General features: G+C 40.0%; 1 protein-coding gene across 7 annotated transcripts in view; it reads left to right on the forward strand.

Annotated features, from left to right (window-relative positions):
• Positions 1 to 16,149, forward strand: part of SLC4A10 (solute carrier family 4 member 10) — a 302,756-nt gene that overhangs the window by 237,654 nt on the left and 48,953 nt on the right. For all 7 annotated transcript variants that reach the window (XM_074967434.1, XM_074967433.1, XM_074967431.1 and 4 more), the window contains 5 exons: positions 2,082 to 2,228; positions 4,881 to 4,981; positions 8,640 to 8,814; positions 9,004 to 9,137; positions 11,230 to 11,475. In XM_074967434.1, coding sequence (XP_074823535.1) covers positions 2,082 to 2,228; positions 4,881 to 4,981; positions 8,640 to 8,814; positions 9,004 to 9,137; positions 11,230 to 11,475 — 803 coding nt within the window. The remainder of the gene's footprint in view (positions 1 to 2,081; positions 2,229 to 4,880; positions 4,982 to 8,639; positions 8,815 to 9,003; positions 9,138 to 11,229; positions 11,476 to 16,149) is intronic.

The raw sequence follows: 16,149 nt of genomic DNA on the forward strand, positions 1-16,149 counted from the left end.
TGAGGTTGATGGTGGGATGGAAATTGTTGAACTCATGGTGGAATTCCTCATGGTGGAACTCATGGTGGAATTCTTTTCCATGGGTCCAGATGATGAAGATGTCATCAATGTAGCGCAAGTAGAGTAGAGGCATTAGGGGACGAGAGCTGAGGAAGTGTTGTTCTAAATCAGCCATAAAAATGTTGGCAAATGTGGGGCCATGCGAGTACCAATAGCGTTGCCACTGATTTGAAGGTATACATTGTGAAATAGTTATGGGTGAGGACAAAGTCACAAAATTCAGCCACCAGGTTTCCCGTGACATTATCGGGGATACTATTCCTGACGGCTTGTAGTCCATCTTTGTGTGGAATGTTGGTGTAGAGGGCTTCTACATCCAAAGCCCATTGCCAGCTGTGTCCACATATCTATTCAGGGGACACCATCATAGGGCCTAATCACATCAGCCACACTATCAGAGGCTTGTTCACCTGCACATCTACCAATGTGATATATGCCATCATGTGCCAGCAATGCCCCTCTGCCATGTACATTGGCCAAACTGGACAGTCTCTATGTAAAAGAATAAGTGGATACAAATCAGATGTCAAGAACTATAACATTCAAAAACCAGTCGGAGAACACTTCAATCTCTCTGTCACTCAATTACAGACCTAAAAGTGGCAATTCTTAATAAAAACACTTCAAAAACAGACTCCAACGAGAGACTGCTGAATTGGAATTAATTTGCAAACTGGACACCATTAACTTAGGCTTGAATAAAGATGGGTAGTAGATGTGTCATTACACAAAGTAAAACTATTTCCCTATGTTTATTTCCCCCCTCTCTCCCCTCACACATTCTTGTCAACTGTCAGGTTCCTCACACGTTCTTGTCAACTGCTGGAAATGGCCCACCTTGATTATCACTACAAAAGGGTTTTGGGTTTTGTTTTTTTTTCTCTCCTGCTGGTAATAGCTCACCTTACCTGATCACTCTCATTACAGTGTGTATGGTAACACCCATTGTTTCATGTTCTCTGTGTATATAAAATCTCCCCACTGTATTTTCCACTGCATGCATCCGATGAAGTGAGCTGTAGCTCACGAAAGCTTATGCTCAAATAAATTTGTTCGTCTCTAAGGTGCCACAAGTACTCCTTTTTGTTTGTTTGTACAGTTATTTCAAACTGAGGATGACCCCAAACCAAAAAGTTCACCATGCTCAGTGCCCATCTGTACTCCTGAAATACTTTGCCAACCTGCCTAATTAGTGGGAACCCCCATCATTTTAAGTCCGTCTTTGAGAAACTCTCTTTGAACAGTTGGCAACTACATCCTGATGTTAGCCCATAGCTAATAAATGTATAGGTCTGTGAAGTCATTTGCAGAGTTGCTGTAACATTTTAATGAAAATATTGTCTATAACTGACCTACCTGCAAGCTTCCTAACACTCCTAGGTGACTAGATAGCTGAGGATCACTTATCTCAGGCACTTACTTTTGTCTCTGAACCCTTGTATTTCAGCATTTTTATTTTGTAGTATAAGGTTCAACACCATGATTATATTCCTGCTGCTGCAGCCAAATACATAGACATGCTTTTCTGATCTATCTGGCTTTTTTCAATAAAGTTGCATGGATGTAACCAAAGATAGGATTTGAGCCTCCAGTTGGAACATAGTTTAACTGTTCTTATGATGTGCAAACAGAACTAGAATCCCGTTTATGATCCCATAGCTGTGATGGTTAGAGGAAGAAACTTTTGTCATTGAAGTAAGCAGATACAAAATTCACACTCACGGATCAGATCTGTTGAATAGGAAAATGCCATTTTTACAGAGTCACTTTTCAGTGGAACTAACCACACTTTTTAAACTGTAAGATCCTTGGAAAATTCAGCAATCCTGAAGGGTGCTTTCCACACTGGCTATCTTACTAGAAACTACAGCTAGTTCAAAACTGTGATTCAGTTTAAAACTGAGGAAATAAATAAGTTACATACCATGTTGGAGAAGTGGATATCATGAAGGATTTTACACTCTTGTTTACATGTAAAATGAGAATCTCTTGTATTTCACGTCTTTTGTTTTCTTTAACAGGTATTCCATGATGTTGCTTATAAAGCTAAAGATCGTAATGACTTGGTTTCTGGAATAGATGAGTTTCTTGATCAGGTTACAGTTCTCCCTCCTGGAGAATGGGACCCAACAATTCGAATAGAGCCACCCAAAAATGTTCCCTCTCAGGTATGCACAGTGCAAATTAGAGTTTCTAATAGTTTAGTGGACTAGAAATGTTGTAAGATAAAGTCTTTTATTAATCTACTATGACAATACATGTAGGAACCTGAAGTATGAACTTCCATGCATTACTTTGCTGTTTAACTTACTCACACTGACCCTTGACTGGCAAGAACAATCCCCTGTGGTGCTGAGACTGATGTTCATACTTAGTTCAGTTCTCGGCCTCTTCTGAGCAGAGACAAATAGTTGTATGAAATAGAACAAGTGCATTGATTTTGACTTTGTGTTACTTAGATACTAGAATGACAGGTGCGTTAGAAGTATCTGAGAGAGAAACTGCTCTCCAATAGACCACGTACTCATTTAATTATTTTGTGTGTGTAAAATGTCTGTTGTTCATTTCTAAGCTGATCTAGTGATTTTTTAAAATAATCTAAAGGCCTTTTGTTCATGTAATCCTCTCTGGGCAAATTATGCTCTTATCTGTGTGCTGCTTATTCTATAGAAGAGCAGCCATAAGAGCCCTAATATCAATAATAGGATATCAGTAACACAAAACAAAATGCTGTACACACTCTTCCCCCTGGGGAGAGGATGAAAAAAAACATGTGACAGATGTTAGTCACGTTGCTTAATGCACTACCGGAAGGCACACAGATACTATGGTGAAGAGCGCTATACAAGAACCTATATACAGTAGTATAGACTAGAATAGTCGGTGTAAATCATGGTTTTGGATAAAACAGTCACTTTATTACTTTACTTCAAAGGACATTGGTTGCCTAGTTTTCAAAGGGCAGGACTGTAAAAGCAATGATACAGTTTTACTCTTTCTATGGTCCTTGTTGCACTTCAAATAAGAAATCAGTAAGTTAAGTAAACTCACTTTAAGATTGAAGCAAAGGAGAGAAATTGGTACAAGATCTCTATCATCCATAGAAATGTTTAATAAATGAGAATGTTGTGAAGCCATTGTTACTCTGCAGAAACATAGATATTTGAAATGTATTTTGTTTTATTTTTAAACTGTGACCTTGGCCTCCCTAGATACACACCATTCTCATCAGGATAGGTGTAAGCAAGTCCAGGAATAAAGAAATATTTTTGTTCAAACTAGATTGCGTTCCTAAACTGTTAATTAATTGTTACTACATGTTCAACAAATGGTTAAATGGCTTTTAAAATGCAATCTATTTTTCTACTGTTCGATTATAATTGTACTGCATTTTAAATTGTTTGGCACCTCAAGCCTCTTGGCAAGGGAATGCTTGTCACATAAATATTATTTTGTTTATTGTTATATTCAAAAGATGGGTCTGTTTTTGCTGAGTTGCTAGTTTTAAGTGGAAATATAATGACCTAGAAAAAGAGAATAGATATAAAACATCCTAGTCTGTTGTTGATTTAAAATGGGTTTTGGGTTTTTTTTGGCACAATTTCCTTGGACCCAATTTTGTATTTATTTTTTTACAACAAAGGAACCCCTTATGATATTTTCATATATAAGATTCTTCCACACCTTATGGGTGCAACACCATGTTTGGGAAACCTTTGAGATTGATTTACAATTATTGCAGCACTTAAGGTTTCAACTTCTAGCCACAATGGGCTAAGTCTATGGGACAGAGCCTTAAGGATAGGTAGATCCACTGCGCACTGAGTTAGGCAATTCTGAAACAGGGAAGGGGCTGAGATGAGTCATACTTGCTGCAAAGGAGGTGGGTGCTTCTCTGCTAGCTGGGAGATAGAGACATAAAGTACATAAGAACATAAGAGAAGTCCTCATCCCATTCTACACCCAAGTAAGCCAATCTCTTCTGTACCTGTGCTGGGAGTTACTGCAGACCTTAGTCAACAGGGGAGAGAGGGAGTCAGGAATATATACAAGGGGGTCCCTATTTGTTTACCTTAAAAATGGTGGAATAGTCACAGGGAGCCTGCATAGCTGTGGAGCAAGGGATTGTCCTCCAGCCCTGACTGACCCTTTTGTCACTTTCTTGTTAATAGCAGCAGTCCCTTTGATCCCTCCCTGCTGTGGGACGGAGGTGATATCCCAAATGACTTGTTAATTGCCGCAGATGGTGGTCAAGATGGAGCCAGGGTAAACTAGCCTATTCAGTAGCCTGCGTGTCTTCCTGGTGTCAGTAACACCCTTGCTGGGACATGGGTCCAGCTTCTAGCCCATGCCCACACCTGGACTTTGCTGTGCTTTCCTCCTGAAGAGAAGCAGCTTGCCACCGGAGAGAGCTGGTAGCATGGCCACCACAGAGAGCTCCTGTTGACTGAAACCATCTCACTTCTGGCTCTACTGCCATCTCTACTCCTGCGGAGAGAGGGTTGCTTTGGAAGCTTAGAAGCGGAGCTACTAACTGAGCAGCAGTGCTGCTACACCCTACCGTTTGCAAGTTGCTTCTCCTGGGTCAGAGCACCCTGGCCTATTTGGAGGCAGCACAGCTTCATTCAAACGACAACACCCCACAGAATGGACACACACACACAATTCTGTAAATGCACATCCCTTTCACTTCTGCATAGAAACTGAAAAGGATACTCTACAGGAAAAATACCTGACTGCGCCACGTGCCTACTTGTGTCCTTTGCTAAAACTGCATTTTGGGGTGAAACTCAATAGAAAATGGCTTTTCTTTCTTCTAGGAGAAGCGCAAGATCCCAGGAGTGCCAAATGGAACAGCAGCTCACGGGGACCCGGTACCCCTAGGAGGACACAGTGGACCAGAATTGCAACGGACTGGAAAGTTAGTGGAAAACTTGATTAAATGTGATATTATTATTTTTTTAAGCAATATACTTCCAAAAGGAAGTCTAATGGCCTGATTCTCTCTCAACTATACTGATATAGCATGTCACTGAGTTCACTGTAATAGAGTTTATTCCTCATTTAAGTATCTCTAAATGAGTGGAGAAACAGGCTTAGTTGCTAATTTGCACCATTAGTTATCTATGGAATATGTTTCTACTCTCTTTATTTAATGTAAGCTCCTTTTTCAATAATATATGATGGTCAAGCCACTGGTAATCATGATTAATGCTGCTTGTTCTGTCTAGTGTGAAAGGAATGGTGGAAGAAGTCTGCTCTCATTTGTGACGAAAACTTAGACTATTTTCTAGTTGAGCATGTTTAGAGGCAGAGTTGTGCAGCCCTGGCTTTTCTTTAAACACACTAGGCCAAAATATTCAGCTCCCATTGACATGAATTATTGTTGTGTGTGCACGTGTCTGAGGACCTAAAGTATACACTTTAGGGGAGTTCTTTTCTAATATAATATTTTTAAACACATGGGCTTTTATTGGGCTCACCAGGTGCCATATTGTCATACAGTAGAACCTCAGAGTTATGAACACCAGAGTTATGAACTGACCAGTTAATCATACATCTCATTTGGAAATGCATTCAGGCAGCAACAGAGATCACACACACACACACATACCCACACAAGCAAATACAATACTGTCCTGTGTTAAACGTAAAGTACTAAAAAAAAAAACCGGAAAGCAGCATTTTTCTTCTGCATAATAAAGTTTCAAAGCTGTATTAGGTCACTGTTCAGTTGTAAACTTTTGAAAGAACCCTAATATTTGTTCAGAGTTATGAACATTTCAGAGCTACGAACAACCTCCATTCCCAAGGTGTTCATAACTCTGACGTTCTACTGTATATTGTTTTGTCCTATATGTCATGCACCATATATTCTTTTCTCTGCATTCTTTTAAGACATCATTGTACCACCGCCCCAACCTTAGGATTGGCCAGAAGATAGTCCATCCCCTCCAATCAAACTTAGAACAGCCTCAGGACTGCTTTAAATTATACCTGACTGCTTACAGCCTCAGGGGTCCATTATGATAGGTAGGGATTGTCAGAGTGTAGTGACACATCTGCCATGTCCCTTTAACACAGCTCCACCCAGTACATCAGGAGCCAAGGGAAAAGGGCATCATAGAGGCACCACCATGCCAATGATACCACTCAGGAATTCCTTCTATGCAAGGAAAATCCACAGGTTTGTTGTTAAACCAGCTTTAGCATTTTTTTACTGCCAGAATGGAGCAAAGCAGATGGATTGTACAGAAGGATCTAGCTCAGAAGTTTAATATATTTATTTATTGAATGTACTTGGTGCAGTACAAACCACAAAGGAAAACACAGTCCTTATCCTGAGAAGATTATATCCTACATTCAATTCCAACAGATAATACACTTGAGGCCAAATTTTTAAATAACAAGGATCAAGATCATGTATATTTTGTGCCGGGAAACAGGGCATTTGTGCAAGCAACTGTACATTATGATATCCATTTGTGTATGCTCTTATGGTAATTCTATGCACAAGTGCAATGTATGCGTGGTAGCGATTGTGTCCCTAGCCTCTGTTTGCCAGAAGCTGGGAATGGGCAACAGGGGGTGGATCATTTGATGATTTACCTGTTCTGCTCATTTCCTCTGGGGCACCTGGCATTGGCCACTGTCAGAAGACAGGATACTGGGCTAGATGGACCTTTGGTCTGACCCAGTATGGCCGTTCTTATGTTCTTACGCAAATAATAAAGTATTTTGTGCATAACACTCTAGCAACTTTTTAAAAAATCTGGGCCTTTGTGACTTTGATCACTGTCAAAAAAGTGTGGAGATGAGTTTGTTTTAAATGTACACATCTGTCCCTTAGTGGGTTGCTGTGCATACACCTCACACAAAGAATCAGGCGCAAAAAGGATGAGGTTGCAGTGACCAAAGTGAGAGATGATCAAGGCATGGGAAAGTACGTTTACAGTAGGAATGTAGGAGACTATATTTTAGAAACTTAGAGGAAGAAATAACAGTCTCTAGTATGAAAATGGATCATGTAGAATGAAAGTGCTGTTCTTATCTGTGCTGGAGAAGGGAGGGGATATGAAGGTTAGGAAGGAAAAATTACAGTGTTTGCCATGTTTCAGAGTAGCAGCCGTGTCAGTCTGTATTTGCAAAAAGAAAAGGAGTACTTGTGGCACCTTAGAGACTAACCAATTTATTTGAGCATAAGCTTTCGTGAGCTACAGCCATGTTGAGTCTGAGATGGCAGTAGCACAGACAGACACAAATATCTGAGAGGCATTTGAAAATGCAAGACTTGAATAGGAGTGGAAGGATTGGAAGCTGATTTAGAAGACATTGACCAAGAGATAATAATTAAAGCCAGGGGACCATGAATTAGCCCAGGGGGAGAGAGAGTAGAGGAAGAAGTAGAGGGGACTGAGAACAAAATCCTTTGGGACCAACAGTAAAGAGTGGGAAAAGAGAAGACTGCAAGAGGCACTCATCCAAAGAAATTCTGAAAGTTTGATAGCTTGATAGGTGTAATCAAGGAGAGAGATATGTGGAAGTGTTATGACGGAACAGACAATTCTTGCAGAATGGGTGATACTTGAAGTGCTACAGTTAGCTCAGTCTGTTCTGTGTGAAATAGGACCTGCCATATAACATTTTTACTGGCATTATTTATATAAAAAGTCCCTTTCTGGAAAGGAAAAGACTTTAGACCAGAGCGTCAGCTGGTGTAAATCAGTATAGATGTATTAAAGTTAATGGAATTATGCAGGTTTCCCCCATGCGAGGAACTATCATTTGATTTAAAGAACACAATGACATGAGATCAGGAACTGGGTTTACATATGAGTCAATGCTATTTGAGAACTTTCTTTTGTTGTTTGCTCTGTGTCCCGTCTTCTTCGGGGCTACTTTTTGGATTGTCTTGAAGAATGTGTGTGCAGATGCCTCTTCACCACCACAGAAACTCAGGCAGGGTACTGAATGACACTATTTGGCCCAGAGACTGTGTGAATTTTGCACCATTTATGAAAATGTAGCCTGCTGCTTCCTAGTACTGTCAGAACTCCTTACAGAGGAAAAAAACTCTCTAGAAAGCTTCTTTTGAGAACAGATTTTAAATTGTGAATAGCCAGCGAAGGCTAAGTACTACATATCTCTGTGAGTAGTTCCATCAGTCTATCTCAATGGACTACTCATGGATCAAAGTAGTACTCAACATGAGTAAAGATGCGAGAGAAGTATTCTAGGGCAGTACCAGGTGTCAGATGAAAAAGAGGAAGGATAGTTCATTGGTTTAAGGCACTAGCTCTGGGACTTGGGAGACCTGGGCTCAAGTTCCTGCTTCCTTTGTGACCCTGGGCAAGTCACTTGGTGTCTCTTGTCCCTCTCTGTGAAGTGAAGATAATAGCAGTGCCCCACTTCACATCAGTTTTAGGAGGATAAATACTGTCAAGATTGTGAGGCAGTGAGATTGGGGGCAGGAAACACAATTACCTTAGATTTCACATGTACAGGTCTCATAATTCATCCCAGTGGTGAAAGAAAACAGAACTCTTTCTTTCTGTCTTTATTTTTTCCCCTTTTCTTAGGTTTTTTGGGGGATTGATTTTAGATATCAAAAGAAAAGTTCCCTTCTTCTGGAGTGACTTCAGGGATGCTTTCAGTCTGCAGTGTCTAGCATCATTTTTATTTCTCTACTGTGCTTGTATGTCTCCTGTCATCACGTTTGGCGGTCTGCTGGGAGAAGCAACTGAAGGTCGTATAGTATGTGTTTTACTTTAATCTGAACTTTTAAAACACAATTACTTGTTTAGGTTTGTGGTTAGAATTTTCTTAATATTGCATGTGTCGCCTTTAAAATGTTGTAGTCTGAAACTGCATTGTCACCCACAGTATTTGGACACTTGATAGAAAATTTCTGAAAGTTCAATCTTTTTTTTTTTTCACATGCAGAGTGCAATAGAATCTTTGTTTGGAGCATCCATGACTGGAATAGCCTACTCTCTCTTTGGTGGGCAGCCTCTTACTATACTAGGCAGCACAGGGCCAGTGCTGGTGTTTGAAAAGATATTATTCAAATTTTGCAAGTAAGTGAAGTAATATTATTTAAATAAACTTTCAGAGGATATTTTTGATGTATGGGTGTGTATGTGACTAAATCATCATTATAAATCCCCTGGCAGCATGCTGAAAATTTGCCTATCTGTAATTTAGATTTGGTTATCCTTTTCATGTGTGACTTCATGAACTACATTTTAACTGATGACAAAATTAGAAATATAACAAAGGCACAGTCCCACGTTAGTCCATATGAGGCGTTGATATCTCTCAGCATAAAATGAGAATTCAGGATTTTGGGAAACATTGCTCAGACTTTTAGAGGAACACTGGAAGATACGTGGTGACCAAAACAAAGGGGACTGTTAATGATAAACGGTGTTTTTTAATTTTTTACTTTAAAACTGTTCTGAAAGGAATACAAACTCAGATTGGTATGAGGTTGCTTCCCATTCCAAAATGATTAAATTTAAATCTCATGAATGGAAACCACCCTATAAAATAAGACATACTTCATGGCTTTTCAGCATTTTATCATTCATTAACAACATAGTCAGCAGTGTTGACTGCTGGGGTTGAGCAGCATCTCCTAATCCATGGAATAAATGTGATTATAACCTTTCTTCCTGTCTCTTGAAAAAGAACTAAATAAAATGTAAGCAAAACCTGCACTTATATGCTAATACACTGTAAGTAAGTTCCTTCTGAGACAATATGAATGAAAATTGTGCTTACACTGTCAGCCAGTCATGGTGGGTTCCTGAGATCCAGGGCCTGATGTGGGCAGATGGCTACCCATCCTACACACTTCTTCCCATGGGTCCCATCTACTCAGTCTGCCTCATTTTTACAACTGGGACTTCTGAGGCAGAAAGGCTTGATAGCAGAGTAAAACCTCCTGATGAACAGTGCAGAGTGGGAGGCCCTGTCAGTTCCTGAAGGTCATTCCCTCTCATCTCCATGATAGGAAAAGACCTCCCAGCTCTTCGTGCAGGTTAGCTGGGACCAAAATATATGTGGTCCTAGAATGCCCCGTGTATGATTATGTATAGCCAGCACAGAGGGTTTTGCTCTAGGTTGTGGACAGAGAGTGGAGGGTGAGGGTCTGTGTGAATGAGGCAAGACTTTGAGACTATTATATCTTGCTGATCATAACCACTTATTGTCTTGCACTTTTGAAGTTGAAGAAAACAGGCAGATGTAGGGATCTACCACTTTTGCTGCCCACTCAGGATTAGAGTGCATCCAAAGATCGCCTTTGAGGGTATACTCTCATACACAACTGCCTCTCATTGTCCCCTTTAGTAGCACGCTCAGGCCAAATGAGAATCTGGCTTGAAGACATCTGACTTCATTTCATGAAAGGAAAGCAATTCTGAATTAAAAGGGCCTTCACATTTCTTCACTACTTTCTTTTTTTTTATTGAAAAAATATAATTGGGAAATCTGTAATTCTTCTAATTTGTTTTACAATTAAACAGTAAGACAGCAAAAATAATAATAATAATAAAAAAAATTCCTGAATTAACTGGGAGCATTAATTACATTTTGATCGAGCTTTTCATTAAAAAGGGATCTGGCCACTGCAAAGTACAATTGATCTCCTTGGCCTATTTTATAACTTGTGGTGTTCAATACTATTAAAAAGGGAGTAAATGAATAATATGACTATATCTGTGTGGATTATCTCTAGTTTTTTTTTTTTATAAAGGTGGAAACTGCATTACATGAGCAACTATGCAGGTTTCCTCCTTGGTGAGCTAACCAACATAGTACTTGACTGTCAGGACAGTATTATGTCCAGGGCCAATGGTGGCTTCAAGATGGACATTAATACACCATAGTAGTCATAACGTAGCAGGTCTGCTCACATCTCTGTTCCCAAATAGAGTGCTACAGTGTACTTTAGTCTTCTGTTGGGCATTAGGGCTGTGTTCTTTGCTTCTTGCAGATGGACAGCCTCCTTGGATTCAGTCTTTCTAGAGATGACTTTTGTGTTGGCAGGTCAAGAGAGGATATAAAAAATGCACATAGCTGCACAGAGTGGATTTTTGTGGTATTTCCTCTTCTTTGTCTACGAATTAATGTTTTGACTGTGTTAATTTTTCTTTTTTTTATTAGAGATTATGGGTTATCATACCTTTCTTTGAGAGCTAGCATTGGACTATGGACTGCAACTCTATGCATCATCCTTGTTGCAACTGATGCAAGCTCCCTAGTCTGCTACATTACCCGGTTTACTGAAGAAGCATTTGCTTCTCTTATCTGCATCATTTTCATTTATGAGGCCTTAGAGAAGCTATTTCATCTTGGTGAGACGTATCCAATCAACATGCATAATGATTTGGAACTGCTGACTCAATACTCGTAAGTAAGATTTCTTTTATTAACCATGCCGTCTTCTTTTTCATAAATTATATTTTCCCTGTGAAGAATTGAATGGTTCACAGCAGGAAAAGCACTTTCATGCTTGAGACACATTGCTTGACATACAGCAACCTATAGATGTGATAAAGTCAATCCAATGTTTTTCAAAACTATAATTGCTGCATGTCCTGTAGGGGTCATTCCTCCTTTTGGTTCATGTGATCATAATGGGAGCTGTGTGCATGTACTGGGGGGAAAATAACACCTGTTAGTGCCTGATTCTGCTGTGTGGAGGCTGTAGTGGTAAAAAACAACAAAACAAAAAAAAACAAAACGAGTGTGATAAACTTACCTAAACTAAACTCCCATTCCCTAAATGAGAAGTGGGTAAACTCAGTTTACCCTTGACTGCACTATTACTATGATACAGGCAGAACTACGTTGATTTCAGTGAGATTTTTGCCTTCATCAGAACTGGATGGGGTGGGACCCTTCTTTTATCATACATTTTGGCTTATAATGATTGTTTTCTTGAATTCTATTTTCTTCCTCCTCTCATCATTGTAAGGATCTTTTTTTTAAAGGGATATTGATTTACCTGGGGTAGGATTCTGCCCTTGGTACACTGAGGTATTCTCGTCCCGTTTCCTAAGAAGACAAAACAAGACAAACACACACAGATTGGGAGAGAAAGAACAGCTAAGATAGAAAATGTAGCTTCTGTCTCTGGTGTTGACTCTCATTCTCAACCTTGCTGCTGGAGCAACACAGGCACAGCATGTGGTCTTATCAGCCACCCCAAGACCTGGCAAACCTGTACCAACACTGAGCTGTTTAGGTCATTGCATTTAGCTGCCTTTCTGGTCACAGGCTTACAGCAGTGTTGTAAAATATAGCGTCTTGGCTGGCTAAGACAGACTCTTATTTGACAGAAAGAGAAAAGAGAGGGATAGGAGAGAGAAGAAATAAGGTGGAAGGAAAAGGATGCACTGGGGGTGAATGACAAAGCCTCACATCCCAGATGGTATTTCGGAGTCAGCTGGAGATGGTAAAATTGGAAGTGGCAAAGTCATCTTGGTCCCTCTCTAGCCCAGTCTGGTCAGCACATCTCTCAGGATTAAGATGAAGAAGGTCTGGGGTCCCAGGAAATGGTGGGTGTGGCAGCCATGATAGTGAAGCTCACTCCTTCCCCGTCTTTCAGCCAGCCAGTGTCGCTGGTAACCACCTATGTTTTTCCCCCAAAGTCTCTTTTTCAAGAACCCCAAAAGGGAGTGATGGGCAAAATAGCCCATCCCCTCATTATTTTGTCCACCAAATGAGCCTAATTTCTGAGAGACCAATTTTGGTTCACTGATTTCTGGTTCCACACTTTTCTTTCTTACCAGGCATGACCTTCACACAGTCCTTGCGTTATATCAGTAGAGCCCCCACCCCTTTTTTTGGACCAGTTCAGTCTTTGTCTCACTTTTAGAAAAAAGAAAAGGAGTACTTGTGGCACCTTAGAGACTAACCAGTTTATTTGAGCATGAGCTTTCGTGAGCTACAGCTCACTTCATCGGATGCATAGCATATCGTGGAAACTGCAGAAGACATTATATACACACAGAGACCATGAAACAAAACTTCCTCCCACCCCACTCTCCTGCTGGTAACAGCTTATCTAAAGTGATCATCAAGTAGGGCCATTTCCAGCACAAATCCAGGTTTTCTCACCCTTCCCCCCCCCCACACACATAAACTTACTCTCCTGCTGGTAATAGCCCATCCCTCTTTGAAACCTCTCTTTATAATGCGCATGATAATCAAGGTGGGTCATTTCCAGCACTAATCCAGGTTTTCTCACCCCCCCCCCCCAACACACACCCCCCTCCAAAAACCACACACACAAACTCACTCTCCTGCTGGCAATAGCTCATCTTACAATGTGCACAGCAATAATCCAAGTTTAACCAGAACGTCTTGGGGGGGGTTTGTAGGAAAAAAAACAAGGGGAGATAGGCTACCTTGCATAATGACTTAGCCACTCCCAGTCTCTATTCAAGCCCAAATTAATAGTATCCAATTTGCAAATGAATTCCAATTCAGCAGTTTCTCGCTGGAGTCTGGATTTGAAGTTTTTTTGCTTTAAGATAGCGACCCTCATGTCTGTGATTGCGTGACCAGAGAGATTGAAGTGTTCTCCGACTGGTTTATGAATGTTATAATTCTTAACGTCTGATTTGTGTCCATTTATTCTTTTACGTAGAGACTGTCCAGTTTGATCAATGTACAAAACTTCAAATCCAGATATGCTATGCATCCGATGAAGTGAGCTGTAGCTCACGAAAGCTCATGCTCAAATAAACTGGTTAGTCTCTAAGGTGCCACAAGTACTCCTTTTCTTTTTTCTATTTACGAATACAGACTAACACGGCTGTTACTCTGAAACCTGTCTCACTTTTGTTCCTTTTTTTATCAACATTTATTGTTGTAGGCTATTGCAATATTCCATGAACTTTCACTCACTTCTCATAGCTGAGCTCACAATTAGGGCACATTTGTAGGCCCAGTTGTAATAGGAGAGGAAAACCGCCAGGCTGATGATGGGAGGGTGTGGGAATAGGGAAATCCTAAACTGGCAGTCAAGGTTCCATCAGAAACCTGCCTGGTTTCTGTCAGAATTTCATTGAAATTGACACGGTTCAGCAGAATGATTTGATTTTGGCAAATCAATGTTTTCCAACAGAAAAATGTTCCATCAGAAAATTTCCTATCAGCTCTAGCATTAATAATGAGACTGTTATTAGTTACAGTCAACTATGAAGTGCAACATTTTATAGGACATAATTTAGGTTGTACAAATATTTCAAATAAAATGTTATTGCAATTTAAACTGTGTGATTTTTCTGGGAAATTACAGTCAGTGAAGCTGTTTGCAATGTTGTAGCTGTGTTGGTCCCAGGATACTAGAGAGACAAGGTGGGTGAGGTAATATATTTTACTGGACCAACTTTTATTGCTTGTCTCTTTCACCAACAGAAGTTGTTCCCCAATGGTCCTCTTGACTCTCATTCAGTGAAGTTTGTTTTCATTTTAAATATATTTAAGTTTCTTGCCAGAGTAGCTCCATGTACCTTCTCATGGACTTAATAACAGTATGGATTGGAAGGACTGGAGTTGTCTAGTGCAGTGTGGTTAAAGTAAAGGAATGGGAGCTGGGACTCCTGGGTTCTATTCCTAGTTCTGTCACAGACTTTTGTTTCCTAAAGCAAATCATTTAATCTCTTGTGTGCCTCAGCTTATCTATCGATAAAAGCTGTAAAACAGATATTGTGAGGCTTAATTAGTGTTAATAAATTAATTACTATTTTGGTAAAGTAATTTAAGATATGTGGATGTGAAATGCTATAGAACTGCAAAATATTAATTTTAACATGAATGTAGTACAGTTCTGCTCCTAACATAGACAGGTCTCCCTGCTCTACATCCTACATTCTCCTTGTCATTGTAAATGGACACAGTCATCTTCTTCACATCCCAGTCCTGAACTGTTGTGCTGATGCATTCCACAGCAAAAAACGGTTGCATTTCAGTAGTGAGTGAAATGATTCCTATGTGCAATTATACCAAGTGCTTTGAGATGAAAGGCACTATGCCCTGGTTTTGCACAGCTTTACTTTTCAGATTTTTACTTAATATACTGCTGAATGGTTCATTACAGTAGTGTAGTATTAGTGCTCTATAATTTTCTTTGCAAGCACTTTACTTTATAGTTTATTAAAATAAAATTTAAAACAGCATGTATATAGTATTTCTCTGTTGTCATTTTTACATATCTAATTTTTTCTTTCCGTACAGGGGTATAGTTTCCATATAAGGGAGGGCAGAATATGATCTCTGGACTATGGCATTAAGGGCCTGAACCTGAGAAGTGAAATCAGTGAGTGCAGGTGTTCAGGACCTCTCAGTATCAGGTCTTGGTTACTGATTCTTCCTTGTGATATTTAATGAGCTTTTTGAGATGGTTCTTTCAGCTTAAGAATCTTTACTTTATTGTTGCATTCTGAAAGGTGCATGTGGAAGAAGAGATTCAGAGAATAAAGAAGTGAAATAAGATAACAAGGACAGTTATTAAGAAGTAAGAGCTTATGGATTCACTTATGTTATATGAGAACAAAAATAGTCTAATGAAAAAGGACAGAATCTAGTTGCACCCTGGGGCTGAGGATGGCCAGTCTCCTCAGCCAGTGAAACGTGTCAAAAAGCATTCTCAGGCAGGAGACCCACTCCAGAAGTATGTGTTTTTAATGATTTTGTTGAACTCAGATGAACTCTCTGCATAGGGAAAGAAACAGCAACAATAGGGCAAGGCCACCACCTTCTGTTCCAAGAGAGAATAACAGTGACTCAGCCAAACCTGTCATTTGCATTTTGAGCTGGAAAGAAAGAAAGAAAAAAAAAAAACACAAGACCAAGAAGCGTTGGAACACATTGTTTTATGTTGTTTTCTCTGAAAATATAGATAGAGAGTCTGGAGCTGAGCACACATATATGTGCACACAACCCTGTGGCCTGGGACTAAGTGTGATCCCCGCTACCTGGGGCTGACAGCTGGAGCCCCACTGCCCAGGGCTGAAGTTGCAGAGGTCCCGTAAAATCACAGAATCCGTGATCTCCGTGACCGACTCATAGGCT

The sequence above is a fragment of the Natator depressus genome, chromosome 11 (assembly GCF_965152275.1).
Source record: "Natator depressus isolate rNatDep1 chromosome 11, rNatDep2.hap1, whole genome shotgun sequence".
Classification (NCBI taxonomy): domain Eukaryota; kingdom Metazoa; phylum Chordata; order Testudines; family Cheloniidae; genus Natator; species Natator depressus.